Source organism: Ochotona curzoniae, unplaced genomic scaffold (genome assembly GCF_017591425.1).
Source record: "Ochotona curzoniae isolate NIBS_2020 unplaced genomic scaffold, NIBS_Ocur_1.0 scaffold_4505, whole genome shotgun sequence".
Classification (NCBI taxonomy): Eukaryota; Metazoa; Chordata; class Mammalia; order Lagomorpha; family Ochotonidae; genus Ochotona; species Ochotona curzoniae.
Genome location: NW_024467118.1, coordinates 35,621,085 through 35,643,279, shown reverse-complemented (window position 1 = coordinate 35,643,279; position 22,195 = coordinate 35,621,085). Strand labels below are relative to the sequence as shown.

General features: G+C 37.1%; 1 protein-coding gene across 1 annotated transcript in view; it reads left to right on the top strand.

Moving 5' to 3' along the window:
- Positions 1 to 19,457, top strand: part of ADAM7 (ADAM metallopeptidase domain 7) — a 33,254-nt gene extending 13,797 nt beyond the window's left edge. Inside the window, exons 9-23 of the mRNA XM_040965750.1 lie at positions 1,792 to 1,961; positions 4,414 to 4,498; positions 4,859 to 4,989; positions 7,178 to 7,352; positions 8,668 to 8,757; positions 9,701 to 9,896; positions 10,322 to 10,424; positions 11,397 to 11,583; positions 14,545 to 14,625; positions 15,947 to 16,025; positions 16,535 to 16,640; positions 16,998 to 17,093; positions 18,564 to 18,571; positions 18,621 to 18,679; positions 19,338 to 19,457. Of these exons, the coding sequence (XP_040821684.1) occupies positions 1,792 to 1,961; positions 4,414 to 4,498; positions 4,859 to 4,989; positions 7,178 to 7,352; positions 8,668 to 8,757; positions 9,701 to 9,896; positions 10,322 to 10,424; positions 11,397 to 11,583; positions 14,545 to 14,625; positions 15,947 to 16,025; positions 16,535 to 16,640; positions 16,998 to 17,093; positions 18,564 to 18,571; positions 18,621 to 18,679; positions 19,338 to 19,457 (1,686 nt within the window). The remainder of the gene's footprint in view (positions 1 to 1,791; positions 1,962 to 4,413; positions 4,499 to 4,858; positions 4,990 to 7,177; positions 7,353 to 8,667; positions 8,758 to 9,700; positions 9,897 to 10,321; positions 10,425 to 11,396; positions 11,584 to 14,544; positions 14,626 to 15,946; positions 16,026 to 16,534; positions 16,641 to 16,997; positions 17,094 to 18,563; positions 18,572 to 18,620; positions 18,680 to 19,337) is intronic.
- The last annotated feature ends 2,738 nt before the right edge of the window (positions 19,458 to 22,195 follow it).

The window sequence follows — 22,195 nt, the reverse complement described above, 5'->3', positions numbered from 1 at the left end:
TTAACATCTCTGGTGCCTCTTTCATTAAGTGATTATATACTAGGTACTATTAAACCTGCAAATACTTGGGGATTTAAAAAATACATCATAGGTTATCTATTTTTAATTTTCCTTGCTTTAGCACTATACATTATTGAGTATTTGGTTTTAATTCTTTTTAAACTTGTTGAGGTTTGTTTTATGGCCCTAGATCTGATTTATCATAGAGAATATTTATGCATACTTGCAAAGCAAATTAGTATTCTAATTTTGCTGGCTACTGTTTATTATACATATCAATTATGCCAAGTCGATTAATAGTAGTTTTTGGATCTTTGGTATCCTTGCTGATGTTGCATTTATTATACTAATCATTGAACTGAGGGTGTAGAATTCTTTGTCTATAGAGGTAGGTCTGTCTCTCCTTTTGTTCTAGCTTCTGCTTGATGCATTTTGAAGCTCCCCTTTAACTGTCCTCTTGGTAACTAACCAATTTATACCGTAACATGTATCTGTACACTTTGTTCCTAGGCCTACTTCTGAAACAAATTCAACTACCTTTCATTAGATTTCTGTGTATAGCTCCTGCTTTCCTTTTCACTTAAATTCTATTCCCCTTTAATCCTTGATGATCTGTTTTAACATTGCTGTGCTTATATAACATTTATTGAATGTAATTTTGATATTATTGGATTAGTGCTTTTCATTTTGTTAGATATTTTTACTTTGTTTACATTTTTTCTTTTTTTCTTTATCATTTGTACTGGCTGATTTTGACTTGAGAATTTCTTATTCCTTTTTATGTGTATGATTCATTTATTAAAAACATTTTTAATTTAACTATAGGTTTGCAAAGTAAGTTTCAAAAAAGTAAACTTCTTATTCTACTATACCACTTAGTAGCTATGATTTTATTTACCCCACCTCCAATTGCTGATAATATTCCCATATATTTTTAAATAGATACTATTATTTAGGAACATCTTCTATTTAGCAAAAAAAAAACCCTGAAAATCTGCTATGAAGTACACTCTATATGCCACATTCAGGTTAAGAAAAATGGGATGTAAACATAATTTATTAGAATCAGAATGAAATTAGTTACATTCTCTTATAGTATTGTATAAATGATTCTTCCATTCCTGCTTTCTACTCAGTGTTTGTAGTTTATCATTAGCTTTCATTCCACTAGGTTAAACTTTTCCTATGTGCTGGCATTAACTTTATCAACTGATGTTTACAATCACCTAGAAAGGAAATAAGAAGGCCTGTGGGCTACAACTATTACTGCCCAGTAATGCTGCTCAGACACGCCAGGGGATTATTAAGGACAAACAGGGAACCTTGCTATGGTTTTGAAAACAAATGCCAACTGCCTCATCTTGAATAGAGCTCACTCCTGGCCTAAACAGAGATGAACAAAGAATGTGCATTTCCCTAGCCCCACTATTACTGAATCCACACCTCAGCTGAATTACTGTCTTGGAGCTTTAACACATTATTTCTTGTAGACACATGTTGAGACAAGAGCTAGAGCTTAGAAGTCTAATGATAGTTCAAGGAGAATCAGACATTTGGATCAAATTTCTTTGTTGGCCATGGATACTGACTTAATATTCTGAGAAATGTATTGAGTATTCCATTTTAATGTATCTCTTTGTAAAATGAGATCTGCATTGTATATTTACATGCCTCCCAAGTGCATATTTCTGTGACATCTGGATGGTGGAGGATGTGTATAAAGGAATAGATAGGGTAGTGACAGATCCTTTTATAAACTCGACTTTGTGAAAAAGTTTCTTCTTTGAGCAGATTTATAAAACCTTAAGGATCCACGTGACGTTGGTTGGCATTGAAATATGGACAAAAGGAGACAAAATAAAACTAGATTCAAATATAAAAACTACCTTATCACGTTTTTCATCCTGGCAAGAAACAACCCTCAAAAAAAGAAAACATTTTGATCATGCTATTTTACTCAGGTATGTGACCACTCTAAGTCCTTAAGTGGATATTTTAAAGGACAAGTGATAACAACAACAAAATCTTTTAAAAGATTTCTTACTTATTTGAAATCAGAATTTCAGAGATTAAGAGGGGGGTGGCGATCTTCTATTGGCTGGTTCCAGTACTGGGCCAGGCTGAAGCCAGGAGCTTCATCCAGGTGCACCCACTTTTGTGGCTGGGGCTCAAACACTTTGTCCATCTCTCGCTGCTTTTTCTGTGCAAGCAGGATAATTCCCAAACCCTCCCATGGGATCCTGGAATAGCAGATTGGGGCTTTACTTTTTATACCATAATTCTACCCCGCAAAATGAATCACTTAGTGTGACTTTTGGTTACAATAAAGACACAATGTTGTTTCTAGCTCCACAGAAAATCTCTAAGTGTGCTACTTAATTTTTTTTTTTTGCATTAAGGAAAACTAGAAAGAAAAATTCGGTATGTTGACATCCCTGGGAATAGTTGAAAATGCCATTAATAAGAAAACTACCTAGCAGCATCATTAGCATTCCAGTGCTGCTCCACAGCCTGCCTTTCTAGGAAGATCCTCACTCTGATACTACTGTGCCTAGTCAGTTACCAACCATTCAAGGCCATTTTTTCTGCTACATAAATATAGATACAACCAATGTGATAATTCAAGCTTGCCATAGTATTCATATTCCCACCTGAAAGTCTGGGTTTGTTTAGATTACTAAGTCAATAATTGTATTTCAAGGAGAGCCATTTCAAATTTATTTTGTATTCAAAATATCAAAAAGAGTCCTGAGGCTAGAGAGAAATATGATAAATAATTGTGGGACTTCATCATATAACTAACCTTACGTTCAGCATAGTCCTGATATCCTAAGGAACGTTAAATTGTGGGAGAATTATTTAAGAGCAATGACTTCACTCAGCATTTCTTCCAATGACCCTGGAGTCACTGTATTATGGTGATACTCTATTTGACCCATAATTATCCATATTTTGGCTAACATCTCTAAATACAGCCTGCTAACCTTCCTTCTAGTATTATCTATATAGTAACTTTCACTCAGAATTCAGAAACATGGAGCTTCCAACACCTGTGATACAACATTAGGTTTACTGTTTTAGCATATTAATGAGAGAAAATAATACATACAAGGTAATAGGTCTCCATAATTGTGGAGAGATGGAAGATAGTGAAATCTCACCATAAACCTCATAGTGCATAGATTAACCCTGTGCCCCTTCCTTGTACATGAATCTGAAAATATTTGTGTAAATAACTCCAAAACTAATTAAAAATGGGCATAAGTAATAAACTTTCTACTTATACAAAGTATTTCTTATAGCATTTCAACATAGGATGTGTATATAAATGATAAGATGGACGAAGATGCTACAACAGGTCCAAGTAGACATCATATTTGGGAATTTTTAAATATTGAGTTTCTTGTGCAGCTTATCTTCTTTATTAGTAATGAATTAGAAATGCTGATGATCTCCATGGAATTATCATGCTGGTACTTCCTTGTCGCCACGAAAGAAGCTGGACACTAAACTGCTCTTCTCTCAAGATTCTCAGTGTCTACAAAGACTAGAATTTTAAGTCCCTGCAAGAAGTGTACTCAAATTCTGACAAAAAGCACCATTTATCCTTCTACCCCTCTTATACTTCAATCTCATCACATCCTAGTGATGTGCTCCAACTTTGTATATTTCCATTTGAAATGATCCAACTCTAAATGCTGTCCTTTTTCAAACCCGGTTATAATCCCTATAATATACACATCGACATTTGTCTTTTCAGATAATAATTTAGGAATGATTCTTTTTTTCCCAGTATCACTTATAAAAATTATTTTTTAAATAATTGACTTAAAATTTTTATTAATAACAATTGTACAAAATTATGGCCTACAATGTGATATTTCAACTTATGGGTACAAATATACCAATAAAAATATTTATCTTTGCTGATATTACTTTGTCTGGAGGCTGGAAGAAATTTAGAAAAAAAAATTGTATTGTCATTATTAAATTTTTCCTGAGTTCCCATAGTTGATTAAAATTCTTAAAAATATGACTAATCGATATTATTAAGTCTACTAACCGTGCTGCATTTTTTTTAACCCTCTGAACACTTATAAATTTTTGTCTTGTAATTGGTCCTATCCAGATCTGAGAGCAAAGCAAGCTAGAATTCAGTCAAATTGGTTCTAACTTTTCTGCTTGCAAAAATTTCAATTTAAGATTAAATTGGCTTATTCAGGTTCTCTAATATATTACACGTTTAAAGTAAGCTCTTTAAAAGCGAAGTACATCCTAAATACCAGAGTACCAGAAATAAAAAGACACTTCCACATGCCAAGGAATTAATGTAGTGATGGTTCACTGTACTGCTATCTTTGTGCTAATGAAAGTGGTAACTCCGATTGAAGAGTGTCTCTGTATCTTGTGTAGTGGGCAGTGGCTCTACACGAACGCCCAAGGAAATTCTTACCCAAAGGGTATGTGCCTGCCTAACTTCTCTGTCAGCATAGTCAAGGTAGGTTATATTTTATTTATGTTCTGTTACGTAATAGAATTTTAAACATTTCCATGTTACATGCTCCTTTGAAAGAAACCTGTAAATTTTGCCTCAGCTCTGACCATTGCTGCCATTTGGGGAGTCAACCAGCAGATGGCAGACTTCTTTTTCTGTCTCTCCTCTCTGTAAAAATTTACCCTTCAAATAAAAATAAGTAAAGCTTTTAAAGAAAAACAATCTGAGATGCAGAGGAGGGAGGCATTAAGATGATGATGTGTCAAATAGGTACTAATGAACTAGTTTGAGCAACAGACCAAAAACTACCTACTAGAATGAGCTCTCTGTTAAACATTTCTAACATATATTTTCTTAAACCAGGATCTCTTACCTGACATGAATATAGTTGCAAACAGGATGGCACATCAGTTAGGACATAACCTTGGGATGAGCCACGATGCATTCCCATGCACCTGTCCATTGGGAAAATGTGTGATGGATATGAGTGGAAGGTAAGGATCCAACATTATAGAGAATACCTTCAATATTTTGCAGGAGGATTTTGGGTTAAACTTCATTATTGTGGGCATAAATCATTCTTCAGTGAAATTCTCTGGAAAATCTATAATAAAACCTGGCACAGTAAGGAGTTTCCCATATTGAGGCTAAATCTAAACTCTGTTGTGTGTGTGTCTCTTTTCAGTGCTATAATGAAAAAATGTATATTTCAAAGTCAGTTAGCACACACATTCATACACACACAAACCCAGATGGAGAGAGAGACTGACAGACAGATGGCTAGACATCTTCCACCTTGTGGTTTACTCCCCAGAAGACTGCAATGGCTATGGCTGGGCCAGAACGAAGGCAGGATCCAGAACCTTCATCTAGAACTCACACATGGGTATCAAGGGTCCAAACACTTGAGCCATTTCTGCTGCACTTCCCAGACCATTAGCAGGAAGCTGGATGGAAAGTGGAGCAGCCAAGACACAAACCATCCCTCAAACAGGGTGCAGGTGTCACAGGCTATGGCTTTACCTGCTATGCCACAATGCTGGCTCCAGTGAAATTCTAAAACTCCATGGGGGTTTATGGTAAAGGTACGCTATGATGCACTAGCATTGATCTCCACCAAGGTGCTTCAATAGGAATAAACACTCTGTGCCTCGTTTTGTCGGCTTTTTCTAAATACTGTCATTCCCTCCCCCACATGTTTACTTAAATATCAATTTAAGCAAAGCCTTTCTGAATCCCTAATCAAACTCTTTAATTGTGTCTGTCACACATTTGTTCTGGCATTTTCCACCCTCCCCCTTTTGTGTTTTCTGTTTTCCTTAGTACTTATCACTATCTTTGAGTTTTTGCTTCACTCATTTAGCTTGTTTAATGTTTCACTTGTCCAGTAGCACAGAAGGTGCGTGCCTTCAGAGGACTTGGCAACTTTTCCAAGCACTCCTCAGGATAGGTAATTCATCAATAGTCACAGAATGAATAACATCCACTGTCTGTCAAGCCTGTGAATTTTCAAGTGGTCAGGTCCACGTGAGCCAATCTGAACCCCTTTACAGCAGATGCACTTAATGTATTGGATGCATTAAGAATAGTGTATGTTAGTAATGAGCAGTGCTTCCACACACCGAGCAAATGAAATCAAGGAGCCGATACATGTGAACCAACTGACTGGATTACAGTTGGAACCTGGTACTAGGTTCTAATATCATTGAATCATCTATATAATTCATAACATCTCAGAGTTCTACCATCCCTTGCTAATATAACCCAGACTATAAAAATCCTTCACTATCCAATCAGTGCATCAATAACAATGTAAAGGGAGTCAAAACAGAGAGCGGAGGGAAAGAAGGTGCATCTTACTGGCGAAGGATGTACGTTACATTCTTTATGTATGAAATCAATAATCTTATCTCAAAACCTATTTATAAAAGACTGCTGTATTTCTAGTGTTCTGTTAATTAGTGTTTGATTTTTAAGTGAGCACATTATAGTCCCTTGGTTTGAGAAGTTTGTGATTTTGAAAGGATGATAAACAATTATTTTTTTTTAAAGATTTATTTTTATTATTTTGTTATTGGAAAGGCGGATATACAGAGAGGAGAGACAGAGAGGAAGATCTTCCATCCGATGATTCACTCCCCAAGTGAGCGCAACGGGTCGATACTACGCCGATCCGAAGCCAGGAGCCTCTTCCGGGTCTCCCACGCGGGTGCAGGTTCCCAAAGCTTTGGGCCGTCCTCGACTGCTTTCCCAGGCCACAAGCAGGGAACTGGAAGGGAAGCGGGGCTGCCGGGATTAGAACCGGCGCCCATATGGGATCCCGGGCGTGCAAGGCAAGGACCTTTAACCACTTGCGCCACCGCGCCGGGCCCGATGATAAACAATTATATAGGTTGTTTCAGGAGCAGCAAATTAAAAGGTACCATAGAACAATAGTGCAGAAAACCCATCTAAATTGTGAGTTTCAGGAAGCGCTTATAACCAGAACATTTTCATGGAAGCTGAATGTATTGACTGTGTTTTGTGAAAATACTTCAAATACTATGCATGCCAGTTATTGATCTACTCTAATGCTGAATGCTTAAATTTGCTCTTTGTAAACTCTTAATGAAACTTTCATAATTGCTGTATCAATCTGTATCAACAGCGTTCATCTTTATGCTTACTTCATCTCATTTCTAGCATTCCTGCATTTAAATTTAGTAAATGCAGCCAACGCCAGTACAAGCAATACCTGAAGGATTATAAGCCAATGTGCATGCTCGATGTCCCGTTTCCTGACAATCCATATGGTGCCCCGTATTGTGGGAACAAGAAGGTGGATGAGGGAGAAGAGTGCGACTGTGGCCCTGTTAAGGTACTTGCACGTGACTCTGTGTTTCAATTACAAAGCTCTGCTCAGCTGGGTCTGAGGCAGGCACACAACCTTTACTCACAGAAAGCAAGATGGTCCTTTGAAGGCTTTCAAATCCTGTGCTTTTCAGTCCCTGGGTGCAGCCAAACCCTAAGCTGTGTTTAATTAGCTTGCTAAGAGTTAGCAACATCATACTGGCCTGATTTAAATAACTGGCTCATTGTATGAGACTTGCCAATGGTATCATTACCTTGTGAGCAAAATAGGAACCTGCTCTACAACATCTTCACAGCCAGTTGACAGAGTTTTATTGAGGCCTTAGCAGCCAGCTGTATCACAGCTGAACAGGTCCCCTTAGTAGGAACTCTGTCTGGATAGAAAACAAGCTTTCAAACCCCCTCATGCAATGTTTTGAGAAAAAAAAAATGTTTAAGTAATTCTTACTATTTTTCCCAAATATAGAAATTACTTCTTTCAGGAATGCATCAGATATGCATGTGTCCTAGACAAGAACTACCAAATTTAACAATGTGTATAAATCACTAGAGACATTGTTAAAAAGTAGGGCCTGGTTTCCTGAACATGGAATGGGGCTGAAGGCTTGCAGGTCCACATAGCTGCAACATTCTGCTGATACTGTCATGGCTCAATTCCAAAGAGACATGATAGGCTATAAATATGGAACTCTATAATTGGAGTAGAGATAATGACCCATCCAGTGATGGTAAGACTAATCTTCAAATGTCTGGTTAAACGTGAAGACATTATTACTTTCCGTAACATATTCTCTTGCCCATGTGGATTCTTTGTAATGCTTTTACTGTTTAACTCAGAAAATATTTGCCTGACAAGTTCACACAATTTTCTTTGCTGTAGTAGTTTTGTTCAATTACATGAGGCCTAAGTGATAATCTTGATATTACTTTTTCATGAAATTTTTAAGAAAAGCAAGGTCATCCTGAACTACTTGGCCTCCTGAGGAACATAAAATCATATCTTCAGAAGTTGTATTAAACCACATCAGCTTCACCACAGGGAAATGACTGGGCCCTCCAGGGAATGGAAGTCATCACGAGAAGGGAAGCTCATGAACATCAGACTCTGATTTTGCCAATTAGATTCATCAACTGTGGAATATTCAACCGACACAGAGGAAGGATACCCTGAAAATCCCAAACACTAGTTCCAAATAGTAATCGTATTCTAGAGTCTCTGATCTATATTCCATTTAGATTATACAGAAGCAAAACTAATTAGTGCCTCATCAGAAGCCAGAGTACAAAACAAATTATGATCTTTATTTTCTGACTCTTGCCAGGAGTGCAGTGATCCTTGCTGTGAACCCCACACATGCTTATTAAAGCAAGGATATACTTGTGCAGAAGGAGAGTGCTGTGAATCTTGTCAGGTAAGATCCTGTACTGGAAGAGGGGATTTGTTTGTTCTTTGTTTAAGTATATGTAGTACCAAAGAGTTGTCTGGCATTTGGATAACCCTGTAGTACTAATTACAGAAAAGGATGAGGCTTCCAAATATCCAAGAGTATCTCTGCGATATGCTTCAACTTCTGAGCATGGGATAGTGCCATGATAAGTAGTACTCAATATATCTGCAGTAAAATCACAAGAGCAACACTAGGTTTTCTCTTCTGTCAATCATTACCAATCTATTTACCCTTAATTAGGAGGACAACTGAAATCCCAAAGCCAGTGAGATTAAAAGGAAAAGGGATTAGGAAACTGTAGTGGCTTGCAGATGGAGAAACACTCCTAGGAAAGAAATCTAAAGGAATCAGTTTTTAAGGGCTTCTGGATACCTTTTTCAGCTCCCTCTGTATTGTGAACTGACCAAAGAAAGAAATATGTCTTCTACATCTCTGAGCATGTTCAAGGACTGATTGATAAAATATACCAATCAATTCTCCCCAGCAATAAGAGTACATACCCAGTTCATGTGAAGGTATCTGATGCCCAGGAAATGGAGAGTCCTCACTAGAAACAGTGGTTCCTAACTTGGTGGTGAGGAATACGCAGACTTGAGCAAGAGATGAAGAGAAGAGAAAATGGATGAGAGCTCCTGTCGGGTCCTCTGTTTTGTCCATTCTAACTTTACGTTAGGCTGTTCTAACTCCCAAGTCTCAAAATTACCACTTCGTTGTTGTTAAAATTGCATTAAAATCCAAGGTGCAAATAATAATTCTCAGTGAAACAGAGAAGAAAATAAGAATCAACCTTTATAAGGTTTTCTGCTTCAAGAAAAATTAAATGGGTCATTTTTTTAAAGATACATTAATATCTTAATGTATTCAGATTCAATCTGGTTTTTTGTTTTGTTTTGTTTGTTTATAACAGTTGAAGAAAGCAGGGTCTCTGTGCCGACCAGCAAAAGATGACTGTGATTTACCTGAAGTGTGTAGTGGCCACTCCCCTGAGTGTCCTAAGGATCAATTCCAAGTCAATGGATCTCCTTGCAAGAACCAAGAAGGGTACTGCTTCATGGGGAAATGTCCTACTCGGGATGAACAGTGTTCTGAATTGTTTGATGATGGTAAGAAACAATAAGAGTGAATGACTGATAAAGAAACCAACTTGTATTTCTATATTATTGTGCTGAAAACACATAGAGCAAGACTGGAGTCGATATATTCCGTGGAAGTCTCCCAAGATACTATCTAAAATTTTTCTGGATGTTATCTCTAATATCTGCTGAATTTGTCTGTGCTCCTAATTTGCTAGCTCAGTATGAGTACATGAACTAATGTATATTTGCTGTTTTCTAATATATCCACTCTTCCCTAAAATATTCTGATGATACAATAAGATAATTTAATGTTCTATATTTATTCCACTGTGTGTCACCACTCTATCAGTGGATACTAAAAAGTCACATGTAACCGAAAAATAAGGTCTTTGAAGATTTGTGGTGCTTATGCCTTCATTGTTTTATTTGCATGATATCACTTTGCATCCTAGGGGCAAAAGAGAGTGCTGATATATGCTATAAGATGAATAAAAAAGGAAATAAATTTGGATACTGCAGAAGTGAAGAAAACAAATTAGTCCCTTGTGAAGACAAGTAAGTGCTCTGTGAAACAAAGTAAGCGTCCTTTAACAGTGTTTGATAAAATCAGAAGGGTTCCAGGTCCAGTTCTGACACCTGCCAACTTTTATGGAGAGGACATTAGGAAAAGAGGGCAGCAGGAAGGGAGAGAGCACACATCCCTGAGAGTGCTGGCTGGTGTCTAAATGCTGCATTCATCTGTTGAAGATCATGGAACCTAAGGAACAAAGGCGGGGGTCAGGGGGGACATAAGATGCTTAGAAAAGGAGGAAACTAATGCTAATAGAAGAATGGGCAAACAAGAAAAGGTGGGAAATACATTGAAAAAAGAAAGCAGGAAGTGAAGAAGTGAGTCATACAGAGAAAGGTAGAAATTGGCATTAGAAGAGGGGAGGAACTGAATACTAGATTTGGCCTAGAAATACATAGCAGAGCCATGCTCCCAAGGTTGGTATTGACACTCCCTATGCCTTTTCAAAGATATCACAGACTGAAAACCACCACCATCGTCATCTACGGACAAGATCAGCTTTAAGGCTAGAGAGAGTGAAAATCATCTCCCCTACTTTCAGTGACATCTTGGTCTGTAAAATGGGAATTGGAACAACAGCAACCTTGCTAGTTGTTAGAATGAACTGATGTGTTCCATGCATGGAAGCTTATGAAATAACTCATGGTGTCCTGGTGAAAGTAGTGGTAACTCAGATTACACAAAGATAAAAACATGCTTCCGTAAACTTGAGCAAATGCTATCTGTGAAAATCACAAAGAAAGTAAAAGGCAGTATTATCTTTTACAGTCCTTATCTACTTAACTATGTTCCCAGGGCCACCTTCTAAGTGTGCAATGTTTTCTTCTGCCTGTTCTGGCCCCTTGATCCTGATGACAAACCTGGTTTAGAACAAGTCACCAGGCTACCTCACAAGAGCCTAATCTACAAAGTTGCATTTCTGGTCTCAAGTCTGAGAACGCCTTCCTTTCCCTCAGAGATATCAAGTGTGGGAAGATATACTGTACAGGGGGACATCATTCCAATATCATCGGGGAATACAGGATCTACCACCTCACAGACGCAGAGCATAATGACACTGCTGAATGCAAAAGCAGGTTTTTATACTACAGCTCTAAAGATGTCGGACTGGTGTTTTCTGGAACCAAATGTGGAGACGGAATGGTAAGATGAAAGTCTTTTAAAAAAATTATTGGTTCAGCCACTTGAAAAAAAAAAAAAAACACTGGTTCTGATAATTGGATCTAGAGGGCCCTATAAATAAGAAAGCAGGAGAAAACGTAGCAAGTTCAACTTAAGCAGCAATTAATGTGTCTATAAAGTATTAGTCTTAACTTTTTCACTTTGTTCATTCAACAACACTGGCATTAAATATTGGGACCTATCATGATGCCAGGAACATATGATTTAAATATAAAGTTATCTGAAAACATTCACACATTAAATATTACACAGTGTTATTACAAAAGTGCTTTCATAATCCTGTGACCACTGTATATTTGAGGTTCAAATGAATAAGTGGTTGATTTTTGCTCCTGGAATATGGATAGAATTTTAAGTGAGTGACATTTTAGCTTTGACAGGATGAACAATGTTTTTCACACTGAGAAAATACTTTAAATTAACTTATTTCATAATTTTGAATTTATTTCTACTGATATATAATGACACACGTAAATGGATTACAATGACATGATACTTATATATAATGTGAGGCTCAAATCAGAGTAATTTTCTAACCACTTACAGCATTAATTTTTGTTTTGAGTCTTTCAAAATCTTTAACTATACTGATATATGCATTAAATTAATGTGCACTATACTCACCCAACTGATCTATGCAACACAAGAACCTAATTCTTCCCATCTCTCAGTGACTCCATATCTGTTATCCAACTCCTCCCTGTCCTCTCCCTTCCATGGCCCACCTTGGCCTCTGGTTATGCCAGTTCTAGTCTTTGCTGGGATCTAACAACTCCACATAGGAGAGAAATTGCACCATTTTTATTTGTATACCTGTCTTACATAACCTGACATCATGACCTCCAGGCTTATCTGTGTTGTTGCAAATGACAGGATTTCATTTTTTTTTTTTAAAGAATGAGTAACATTCTATTCATGTGCCCCCGGAAGAGCTGTTTCTTCAGTGAAGGGCTGGAGCAGAAGCACACCATTCATCATGGTGTCAGTTTTTCAGCTAATTTCTAATAAGTGAATTTATGAATAGTAAATGCCATTCAATGGATCACTGTATCATGATCCATACTAGCCAAGACACAGACGATAACTACTAATTTATGAATGGATATATAAAATGTGATATGCATACACACAAGCTTTAACCATCTGCCTCAGCTCAACAGAGTGTACAAAACTCCATTAAGAATGGTAGGTAAAGAAAAAAATGTGGCAACAATTGTCAAAGTCAACAAACGCAAATGAAGGAAACCAACCTGAGAAATACAGGGCATAACCCTGTGGAGCAAATGTACGCTTACAAAGAGTAAAACTGCTTAGAAAAAAAAGCTAGAAGTTCTAGAAAACTTTGTTAATGAAGTTATAAGTTGACAGCAAAAAATTAGTTGAAAGTCTCCATATTTCCCTTGCTTGTATATTTTCCTCATTACCAAAATACCTCTTCAGAGTAGTACATGTCTTAGGCAAGAGATAATATATACAGCGTTTCTCGGAAGATTATAACCACAGGTTATTAATAGATACAGACACTTTAGGATCTAACTGAGATGGACTAAATATTTCTTCTTTAGCTAAACTCATCTAAAACCACCCATTATGTAATAATGCAATAAATATAAGCAAAGGTCTTGAAAAGTGAGGAGAAAAACACAAGATGAGCTGGAGACCTCTAGACTCAGGAACCCCAAGACAGTCCCTTCCCCGGGTTTTTTTTTTTTTTTTTGCCTTCTATACATACGATAGGTTACATGCTAGATAGGCTCATGACTTGAAAATAAAGCACCAGGAAAATTTATTCTTTCTAGCCAAACAATCAGAAAAGGGTAAGTATTTTGGCAATATCCCCAATCCCAGCAAAACACCACTGGAAATTCAAGTCCTGTCTCACCAATATCAGCAAAGATTGTGTGGAGAACCTCCAGGTATAACAGATACTCTTCCAGGTGTAACAGATGCCCTCCTGCCCCCAAGTCGAAGGTTCAAAGGAAGCTTAAACAGGAGTTAGAACTTGTACCAAAATTCAGTGGTAATGAATCTCTCCAACCCCACTGTCCCATGAAAGCCCCACGAGCAGCCTAGCTTCCACACATGAGGCAGTAACTCTTTTCCCTAGCAGGCATGACTTTTGAGAAGGACTGCAAAAACAAAAGACTTCATAATATCCAGTGTCTCAAAATACCCCAGATATCCAGCATACAAATGGATGTCACTTCTTAAACAATGAATGAGGGAAACCTCAACTTGAATGAATGAAATCATCTGCCAATTGCTATAATAAAATGACACATAATTATAATTCTCTGATAAGGAATTTAAACCATCTATCAAATATATGCCAGAGAGAAAAATGTGTATGTATCTCAAAACAAACATTAAAGGTTCAGAAAAAATAAACAGGTGTAGCAGATATGAAAATATTAATAATTGTGTAGAAATTTTAAAACTGAAAAGTATAATGAAAAGTCAATATTTCACTGTTGAAAAGGACCAAGAAAAATGAACTTAAAGATAGAAGAAATGTAAATTATTCAATTTATAACACAAAGAAAAATTATTTTGAGCAATATTATAAAACTATTGATTTTATTATTTTAGTTATTCATTATTAATGCACATTGACAATGTCATTAAGATTTTTGAAATACTGAATGGCAGTATGGCAATTTTCATAAATCTAAAATCTTAATTTATTATAAAGATTTAATAATTAATGTTTCCATGTGCAATCACTCACCAAAAACTTACAGAAAATTTCTCCATCCACAGGGGATTCTACATGTGAAATTTCACAATAAAATCACATAAATTGTAGTGAAATCTTATGAGTAATATAGTATAATTTCATGTATTTCACATATATAGATACATGAAGTTTTTCACGTAATTAAAAGTCAATCTAATTCATCTCAGTTTTTTTTTCATTTGTAGGTGTGCAACAATGGTGAATGTGTAAATACTGAAGAAGCCTACAATGCAACCAAGTGCCCATCTCATTGCAATGACAATTCTGTAAGATTTGGCTGCTTTCTGAATTAATGTCTCACCAGCAACTAATTTTCGTAGTTTTATTCCTATGGCTGTTTGTGTGTGTGTGCATGCTGAAGTTTTAAACCAAATATACTTTTGATATGCATTTTTTCTTGTGTTACTAGTAAAAAGTAATCCAAAACAGCCAAACTTGATATTATCTGATATAGATATTGCCAGAATTGCAAGTTTATGATTTATTGCTGGATTGGTTATCTAGATCTAATCAGGTAAATGATAAAGTGTAAGCATGGTAAAATTCAATTCAATTGTTCACAAAAGTTCACAATTTTAAATTATAACAATGCCAACATTACCTTAAACTTTTGAAAAAAAAATAATAACTTTTGACTCAGTTGACACTGTTCAGTGCTAGTAATAACTGTTAGTGTTTGTAGAGATTACATTTCCTAAATCTGCATAATCAATAACAATCTATATAGAGTGACATGTATGTCAGACATTCTTTCAAGCAATGTATGGGAATGGGAATATATATAAAAAATATACATAAAACATTCCCATAAAACATATATATATATACACATTATATATCAGAATTTTGTGTACCCATATATGTATCTATATCAAAAAATACATACATAAACAAAAGTACTTTAAAACTTTTGTGAAAAATTGAATCTTTATATAAGATAAGTTTGTTTTGGTGAAAAAAAACTGCAACTATGCATGTTGAGTATCTTTAAAAAGTTCATGAAAATGCATTCTATGGATTCATGGATTTCAAAACTTTTTACATTAAAGTAGATCCATGTTTTAATTCTATTTTCCATAACCATCCGAAATACCCTCAGATACTTTTTAAACATTCTTAACTATCTTCAGAGAGAGCATTGCTGTGTGGTAGGAAAGCAGAGAAGCCCCAAATGAAGAAAGCCTTCTGCAGAGTCTGTGCTGCTAATCCTGATACTGCTCTCTGATGGGCTAAATATTGTAACACTGTACCACCACCATTACTGTTAGGCTTAAGTAGAGCCAGATCTTTGGCCAAAATATGTCCAATTCTGGCAAAATTCAGTCTGGAAAAATGAATCCTGTTGTCTTGTTCAGTTGTCTCAATTTCAGATCATTGTCAAATTGAGGTCAAAGGTTTTCTCCAAGGGTGATTCCCTCCTTAATTCTGCTTGTTCTCCTGCAACATTGCTTTTAGTATGAAGATTAGGAATCATGACAGAAGTGTGTGTACTGTGATTCATACAGAACTAGCAACAGGCAAGGTTAGGAGCAAAACAAAGCTTTGGTCAGTCATTGGGTCAAGTTCCGTGGTTGGTTGTTCTTCCAGGTGAATGACAGTGAACTGCAGTGTCCCTGTGTCAAAGGACAAGCTCTCCCAGATGTGGACGAAAACTTAAACCTTACCAGTGAGCATTCCAGAATATAGTATCTTAAATAGAACAAAAGTCTACCCAGTGAGAATTTTCTTTGTTTCCTTGTCTGCTATACAATTTTTATGCTTCTACATAGATGTATGGTATTATTATTAGTAGTATTTGCTTTCATTATTATTGTTATTGCTTTTTATATGTAAATTGAATTTACTGCAATGAATACTTTTTAGCTACATCTGGGTTAGATTGCTTAAGAATCCACAACACAATGCCTTTTCTACAGTTAAGAGCTGACAAGTAAAACTTTTGATCGCACTTCTTTTAAATATAATGGAACCATAGATTGAATGTCAACTGCTGATACCACTGATAAGTTACATATATTTGCTTATTTGCTTTTAGTGTATTTCAAGAAAGTCAACGGGGTGAGAATTGAAGATCCTTAGGAAAGTAAAATGAGGCAGCTACACTGAGTGCTAATTAATTCTCACTATCCTACGGTCAATATCCTGGCTGAAGTCGGATGTGTTTTCCCATTGCAGGTGTCTCCGTAATGGCTGTTGTGCTTATCATGGTTATTATTGGTGTTGGTGTTGTGATATTATTAGTTAAATACAAAAAATGTATTAAAATGAAGCAAAATCAGAGGTATGTCTGCATTTTCTAAGTACGGAGTGGGATCGATACACAGAAAGTAGAAGATAGAGGATAAGGAAAAAGTGTGATTCTTTTAGTAAACACTAGGTAAGAAATCCAGTAAATTAGGCTCTTACATATTTGCTAATATCCAAATGCTTATCCAGTGATTTCTGAACATCACTGCACACTAGAATCACCTAAGTATTTTTCCCCCCAAAATACTGTTATTAAATGCTCTCCAAGATACAGGTTTAATGGTTAAAGGGCAAAACATAAGTATGGTTATTTTAAATTCCTATAGATAATTTCATTTTTACCATTGGCGTATGTGGTCACTTGAGTCACTACTCATTTCCTTCCTGCCAGCCCATCTCGAGACACACTGGGAGTGGAGAACAAAGGGTACTTTGGCGAAGAGCAGCAGGTGAAGATTGATCCCATCTTATCTGATATCCATCCCCTGCAAGTAAGAAGCTCCCATTTGTAAAATGTGATTCATTGTAGAGGTATGTGATTAAAGTGGCACTAACCTTAGACTCGAGGAGGTGGGCAATGCCAGAAAGCCATTCTACATGGCTGCACACGAGTGAAGGTTTCCACCAACATATGGGGACAGGGAGAAGAGCAGAACTCAAAAACATCCAAGACATCACCAACATTACTGCAGAGCAGCATGTGTTAGCTGCACAGCCTACTGATCTGTGCACCTGTGGGAGATCTTACAGGTGTAAACCACACCTGGGCCACAGAGCAGAATCTTCAGCTTTAACAGTTCAGTCACACAAGATAGGTTTTCAAAATAAAATCATGTAAAAAAAAAATCAGTGATACAATATTGGAGAAAACAGCACTATAGGCTTTATATAAGAATCTCAAGAAGAAGTATTTGCTGAGAAGTTTAAATGAGAAGATGTATGTAAAAGTACTCAGTACAGTATTATGCATATATTTAACATTTAATATGAGTTCATTATCTTCTATGTCTCATGTGCTGCTGTAATTATTTTCCTAATCATGTTTCTCTTACATGAATACATACATCACTGACACTGCTAGAGAGAGGAGTCACATAGAGGTGGCCTGAGCATGTGATCACAACAGTTGCAGAAGCCAACCAGCAGTACAATTACAGCCTGGGAAAAACTGGTTACATTTCTATATAGTTAACTCCCTTGAGGATGTTTGGCTTTTTTGTTAAATGAGGGCAGTCAGAAGGGAAGCTTAATGGGTATGTGTTGAATATATTAACACATCCAATTTCTTACTGGTGGCATAAACACCAAGGTATAATAGAAACATAAATTGTTTAAGGAAGCTTCAGCCCTCAAGTACCGTGTTTCAAGCTTCTGTATTTGGCACAACATATTAATAATAATGGTTTAACTGATGCATGCTTAACACATTAGTTTTCATTAGATACTAGCCCTCAGCAAAGCTTTGGTTTGGGGAAGATACTTCTTTGATTGTCTTTCCCAGCTACATTAATGTCTGTAACCCACCCCAACCCTGGAGTCTAGGGTCTCTTCCAAGCCCTGTTTGCACTGGACCATGCCAGTTGTATTAGTGACCATGGTGGGACTGTACAGGGTGGGGTGGGATGGGTAGCCAAGGATAACTTTCTAAGGCACATGTGCATTTTAACAGGAAGCTGTGGAGTTCTCCAAGATGCATCTAAGTCTCCAGCAGTTTAGCTGGCTGTAGAATTTCAGACCCATAGACAGAAATTTTCAGATTCAAGATAACAGATCTGTCTGTTATATAATATAAAAGTCATAATATAAAAACACTCACTCTTCTCACAGATGCTTTTATTTTATCTCTAAAATCTTAGCTTCATCTAGTGCAAAACAACCATCTATGGAAGAATAGTGTCTCTATAACTATATATTCCAAGGATACCTGCGAAAGATATTATATGGCTTCAAGAAATAGACATACCTGTTTGAGTCCATTGTAGATTAACAGTCTCTCTTCTTAACCAGGAAAGAGCTGAAGAGTCGGTGGAGAACCTTCCAGTCAGCTTTTCAAGTCCCCACTACATCACCTTGGTATGTCCCTGCCTTTCTCTGTTCATTGGGCTGGTCCAATTCCAGTGCAATGATAATTTTGAGGCCTCTTCAACATTGTTGGGATTTTTGAAAGACCCAAGAATAGAACATAGCTGCCTGATTTGAAGTAGAAATAGGACACTGGCATATTTATATTTTTTTACTGATTTATTTCATTATTTTCATTTCATTTGAAAGTCAGAGAGACAGACAGAGAGGATTACTGGGTACTGGTTAACTCTCCAGTGGCACAAACTACCAGTGCAAAGGCAGCCATTGAGAACCCAGGCTGGACCTCTCAGGTAGGCAGAAAAACCTACATATTTTAGCCATCACCTGCAGCGTCATATGTGCATTAGCAGGAAGCTGGAATCAGGAAGAGAACCAGGACTCAATATGCGATACATAGATCCCATGTGGCATCACAACGGCTGTCCTAACAGCTCACAGCTGTAGAGATGTGTTTTTTTTTTTTTAACAGATTAAAGTGTGGAGGAGACAAACAAGTCTTGGGGCTGACTGTCTTTCTTTAACATGGTGGCACTGCATCCAGCAGGAATTCTGTTTGCAGTCTGTTGATAAACAAAAGCCACACTGATTTTGCCTTGGTCACAAACCATTCCTGTGGGGGTGTAAAATGTAATGTTGTGTTTTCAAGGACATGACCAGCCTGAGACCTTCAGAACCCTCATTTACTCAAAGTGGCATGTACCTGCATCATTCCTTACGAGAGAGGAAGAAATTAGCCGAAGCAAATGAGACTGAGGAAAATGAATAAATAAGTAAATCTTACACAATCACTAGGAATCCAAATGGAATGGAGTTTCTATATGGGCTTCCTCAATAGCATGTCTTCTCATAGAACACTTTTTACTCCACCGTCTGCACAAAATGTAGCAAGTCTCAACTCTCCCTTTATAAAATCAACAATTCTAAATAAGCTTTATTTATGAATGACTAAAAGCTACAATTAGAGTGATTTTCAGCGTATGGTTTCACAGAGTTCTCAAGGCATACAAAAAAAACCTTCCTACATGCCAGAGGATAGCTGCAGGACTAAGTGAGAATATCTACTGCCCCCCACTGAACCACCGAAGTTAACTTTTATCAATCGGTTTCACTGAGATTCCAATAAATACAATGTGAATGGAAAGCCCTAAGGGGTTTGAAAGCCAGATTTACAGAGAGAAGCAGATACAGAGAGGAAGATCTTCCATCTACTGGTTCACTCCCCAGTGACACCAATGGCCAGAGCTGAGCTGATCCGAAGACAAGAGCTTCTTCTGGGCCTCCCGTGTGGGTTCAACATCCCAAGGCCTAGGGACATCCTCTATTGCTTTCGTAGGTCACAAGCAGGGAGCTGGACTGGAAGTGGAGCAGCCAGAACAGGATCTGGCGCCCACATGGGATCCTGGTGCATGTGGAGAATTTAGCCACTAAGCTATCATACCAGGCCTGGAAGCCCTAAATTTTAATAATGGTTTTAAATTCCTTTCCTAATACATTCTATAAGAAATTCACATTCTGGAAAGCACAGTCATTTATGATAAAACTACTTAACCAGATCAATCTCCTGCCACTCCTGCCATCCCATACCAGTTTAAGAACTGTCAGATTTCTCATAAGGGAGAAGAGTGGTCTGCCTGTGGATATGTGCCATAAGTATGTGCACAGTTCATCATACAACAGAATTTATGTGTTACAGAAACTTGCGAATAAAGATCCACGAAGAATCACAGATCTCAACCAAAGGGACAAAGTGGTATGTTCCCATGACAGAATCTTTAAAATGCTTTCTGTCTTTATAACGCTGGCCTCCTTTTGTGTCTCTGACCTACACTTTAACTGACTGAGATGTCCTCTGTACTATCTAACACAAGAGTACAATTAAATGTTTTTTACCATCACAAAGAACAGTTTTATTTATAATTGCTTTACCGAAGTTATGACTTACCAGATTAATAACAGAGTGTGCATGCAAGGTACTTTCAAATAGTAATTTGAATTACTATTTCTATATTGGAAACTTCATCATGATGCAAACTTGACACTGCATATTGGCTGGCTGCATTTCTGAGGTTTTGATTTCACTGCCTTCTCCTACTATGGATGCTGAGTTCCTCCCATGCACCGCAGATAGGGTTAGTATGAAAGTTTAAGGAACCATGCCTGGCACAGAGTACATCTCACAGGACACTTTCTCATGATCTGTCTACCTCCTGCAGGGTGAAGAGGGGAGACACTCTGTATAAGCAAATTACAACTGTTGGGCATCCTGTAATAGAAGACAATATTATTTTCTTTCCTTCAAAATATGTCTGTTCAGTTTGTAACTGTTTAATTTATCTATAGCTACAGACATGTAGAAAAGTGCAAGTGTATTACAACAGAATGCATAGATTATCCCAGTAATCTTTGAGTAGTAGAAGTAATGGCTAACTATGTTATGGCAAACAACTGACTTTAACTACCTGTTTGTTTGTTTGTTTTTTAATCTAGAGAATGAAACTGGATATCCAAAATGGCTGCACGAGCCTTGTTTGAGGATTCTCATGGCAAGATCTTCACACTTACCCCAGATTATCTCCCATATAAAATTCTGGTGGTTTTCCAAATGTTCTTTATCTCAACAGAAAATGTTTAAGAAAAACAACTTCCTTCTGTTCCATTTACATATGGATTTCACAACCTGAAATATAAAATATGCTACAGAAAAAGGAAGTGTCTTTAGATCAATACAGCATCTCCTCACTCTAGTACTTTCCTACACAACATCAATGTAGTTATTTTTAATGAGTCAACATGTTGAGGATAGTGACCTACATCCTTGAATCTAAGAAGCAAAACATGGCTTTTTATAGCCTACCCTCTTTGTGGGCGTAAAAGTACTCAGTTTAATGGGAATAAGACATCATTACCACTAAATCTGACTTACATAAAATTGTCTTCTGTAGAAATGCCAACTAAGGCGGTGCAGGATGGTGTCAGTCCCATTGATTAAGTAAAAGTGAGGGAGGCGGATAGGTCACCTCACCTGCAGCACAGTCACATGCCTGCAGCATTGCCACTGCAGCCATGTTGGGAGCCAGGGGGTCGCAAATGCCTCTCACAGTTCCACACTCCTGAATCTGCGACTGCAGAAGTTACAAGGATGTCAGCATATTCACTCCAGCTGAGAAGTTGGACGCATAATTCCCATGGAGGACTCTGAGCTTTTTGTAATATAGGCACCTTGCATACAATTTTCTGGCATCTTGGCCTGATTCCTATGTGGTTGCTGAGGTATGCAGGGTTGACCTGAGAATGATTTCAACTATTTCTACCCAGATGATTTTCTGTGTCTGCGACATCGTCTCTGTTTTCTTTTTGCGAATGGCTAATTTCTTGGCAGTTTTCTTTCACTTTATTGAAATAAAGTTCTCAAGTGCTAAAGGGAAATCAGGTGATTCAAATAAATAAAGGCTATAAACGAAGAGCAAAGGCCTGTTGTCCTCAGCGATGTTTTTGTTGCTATGC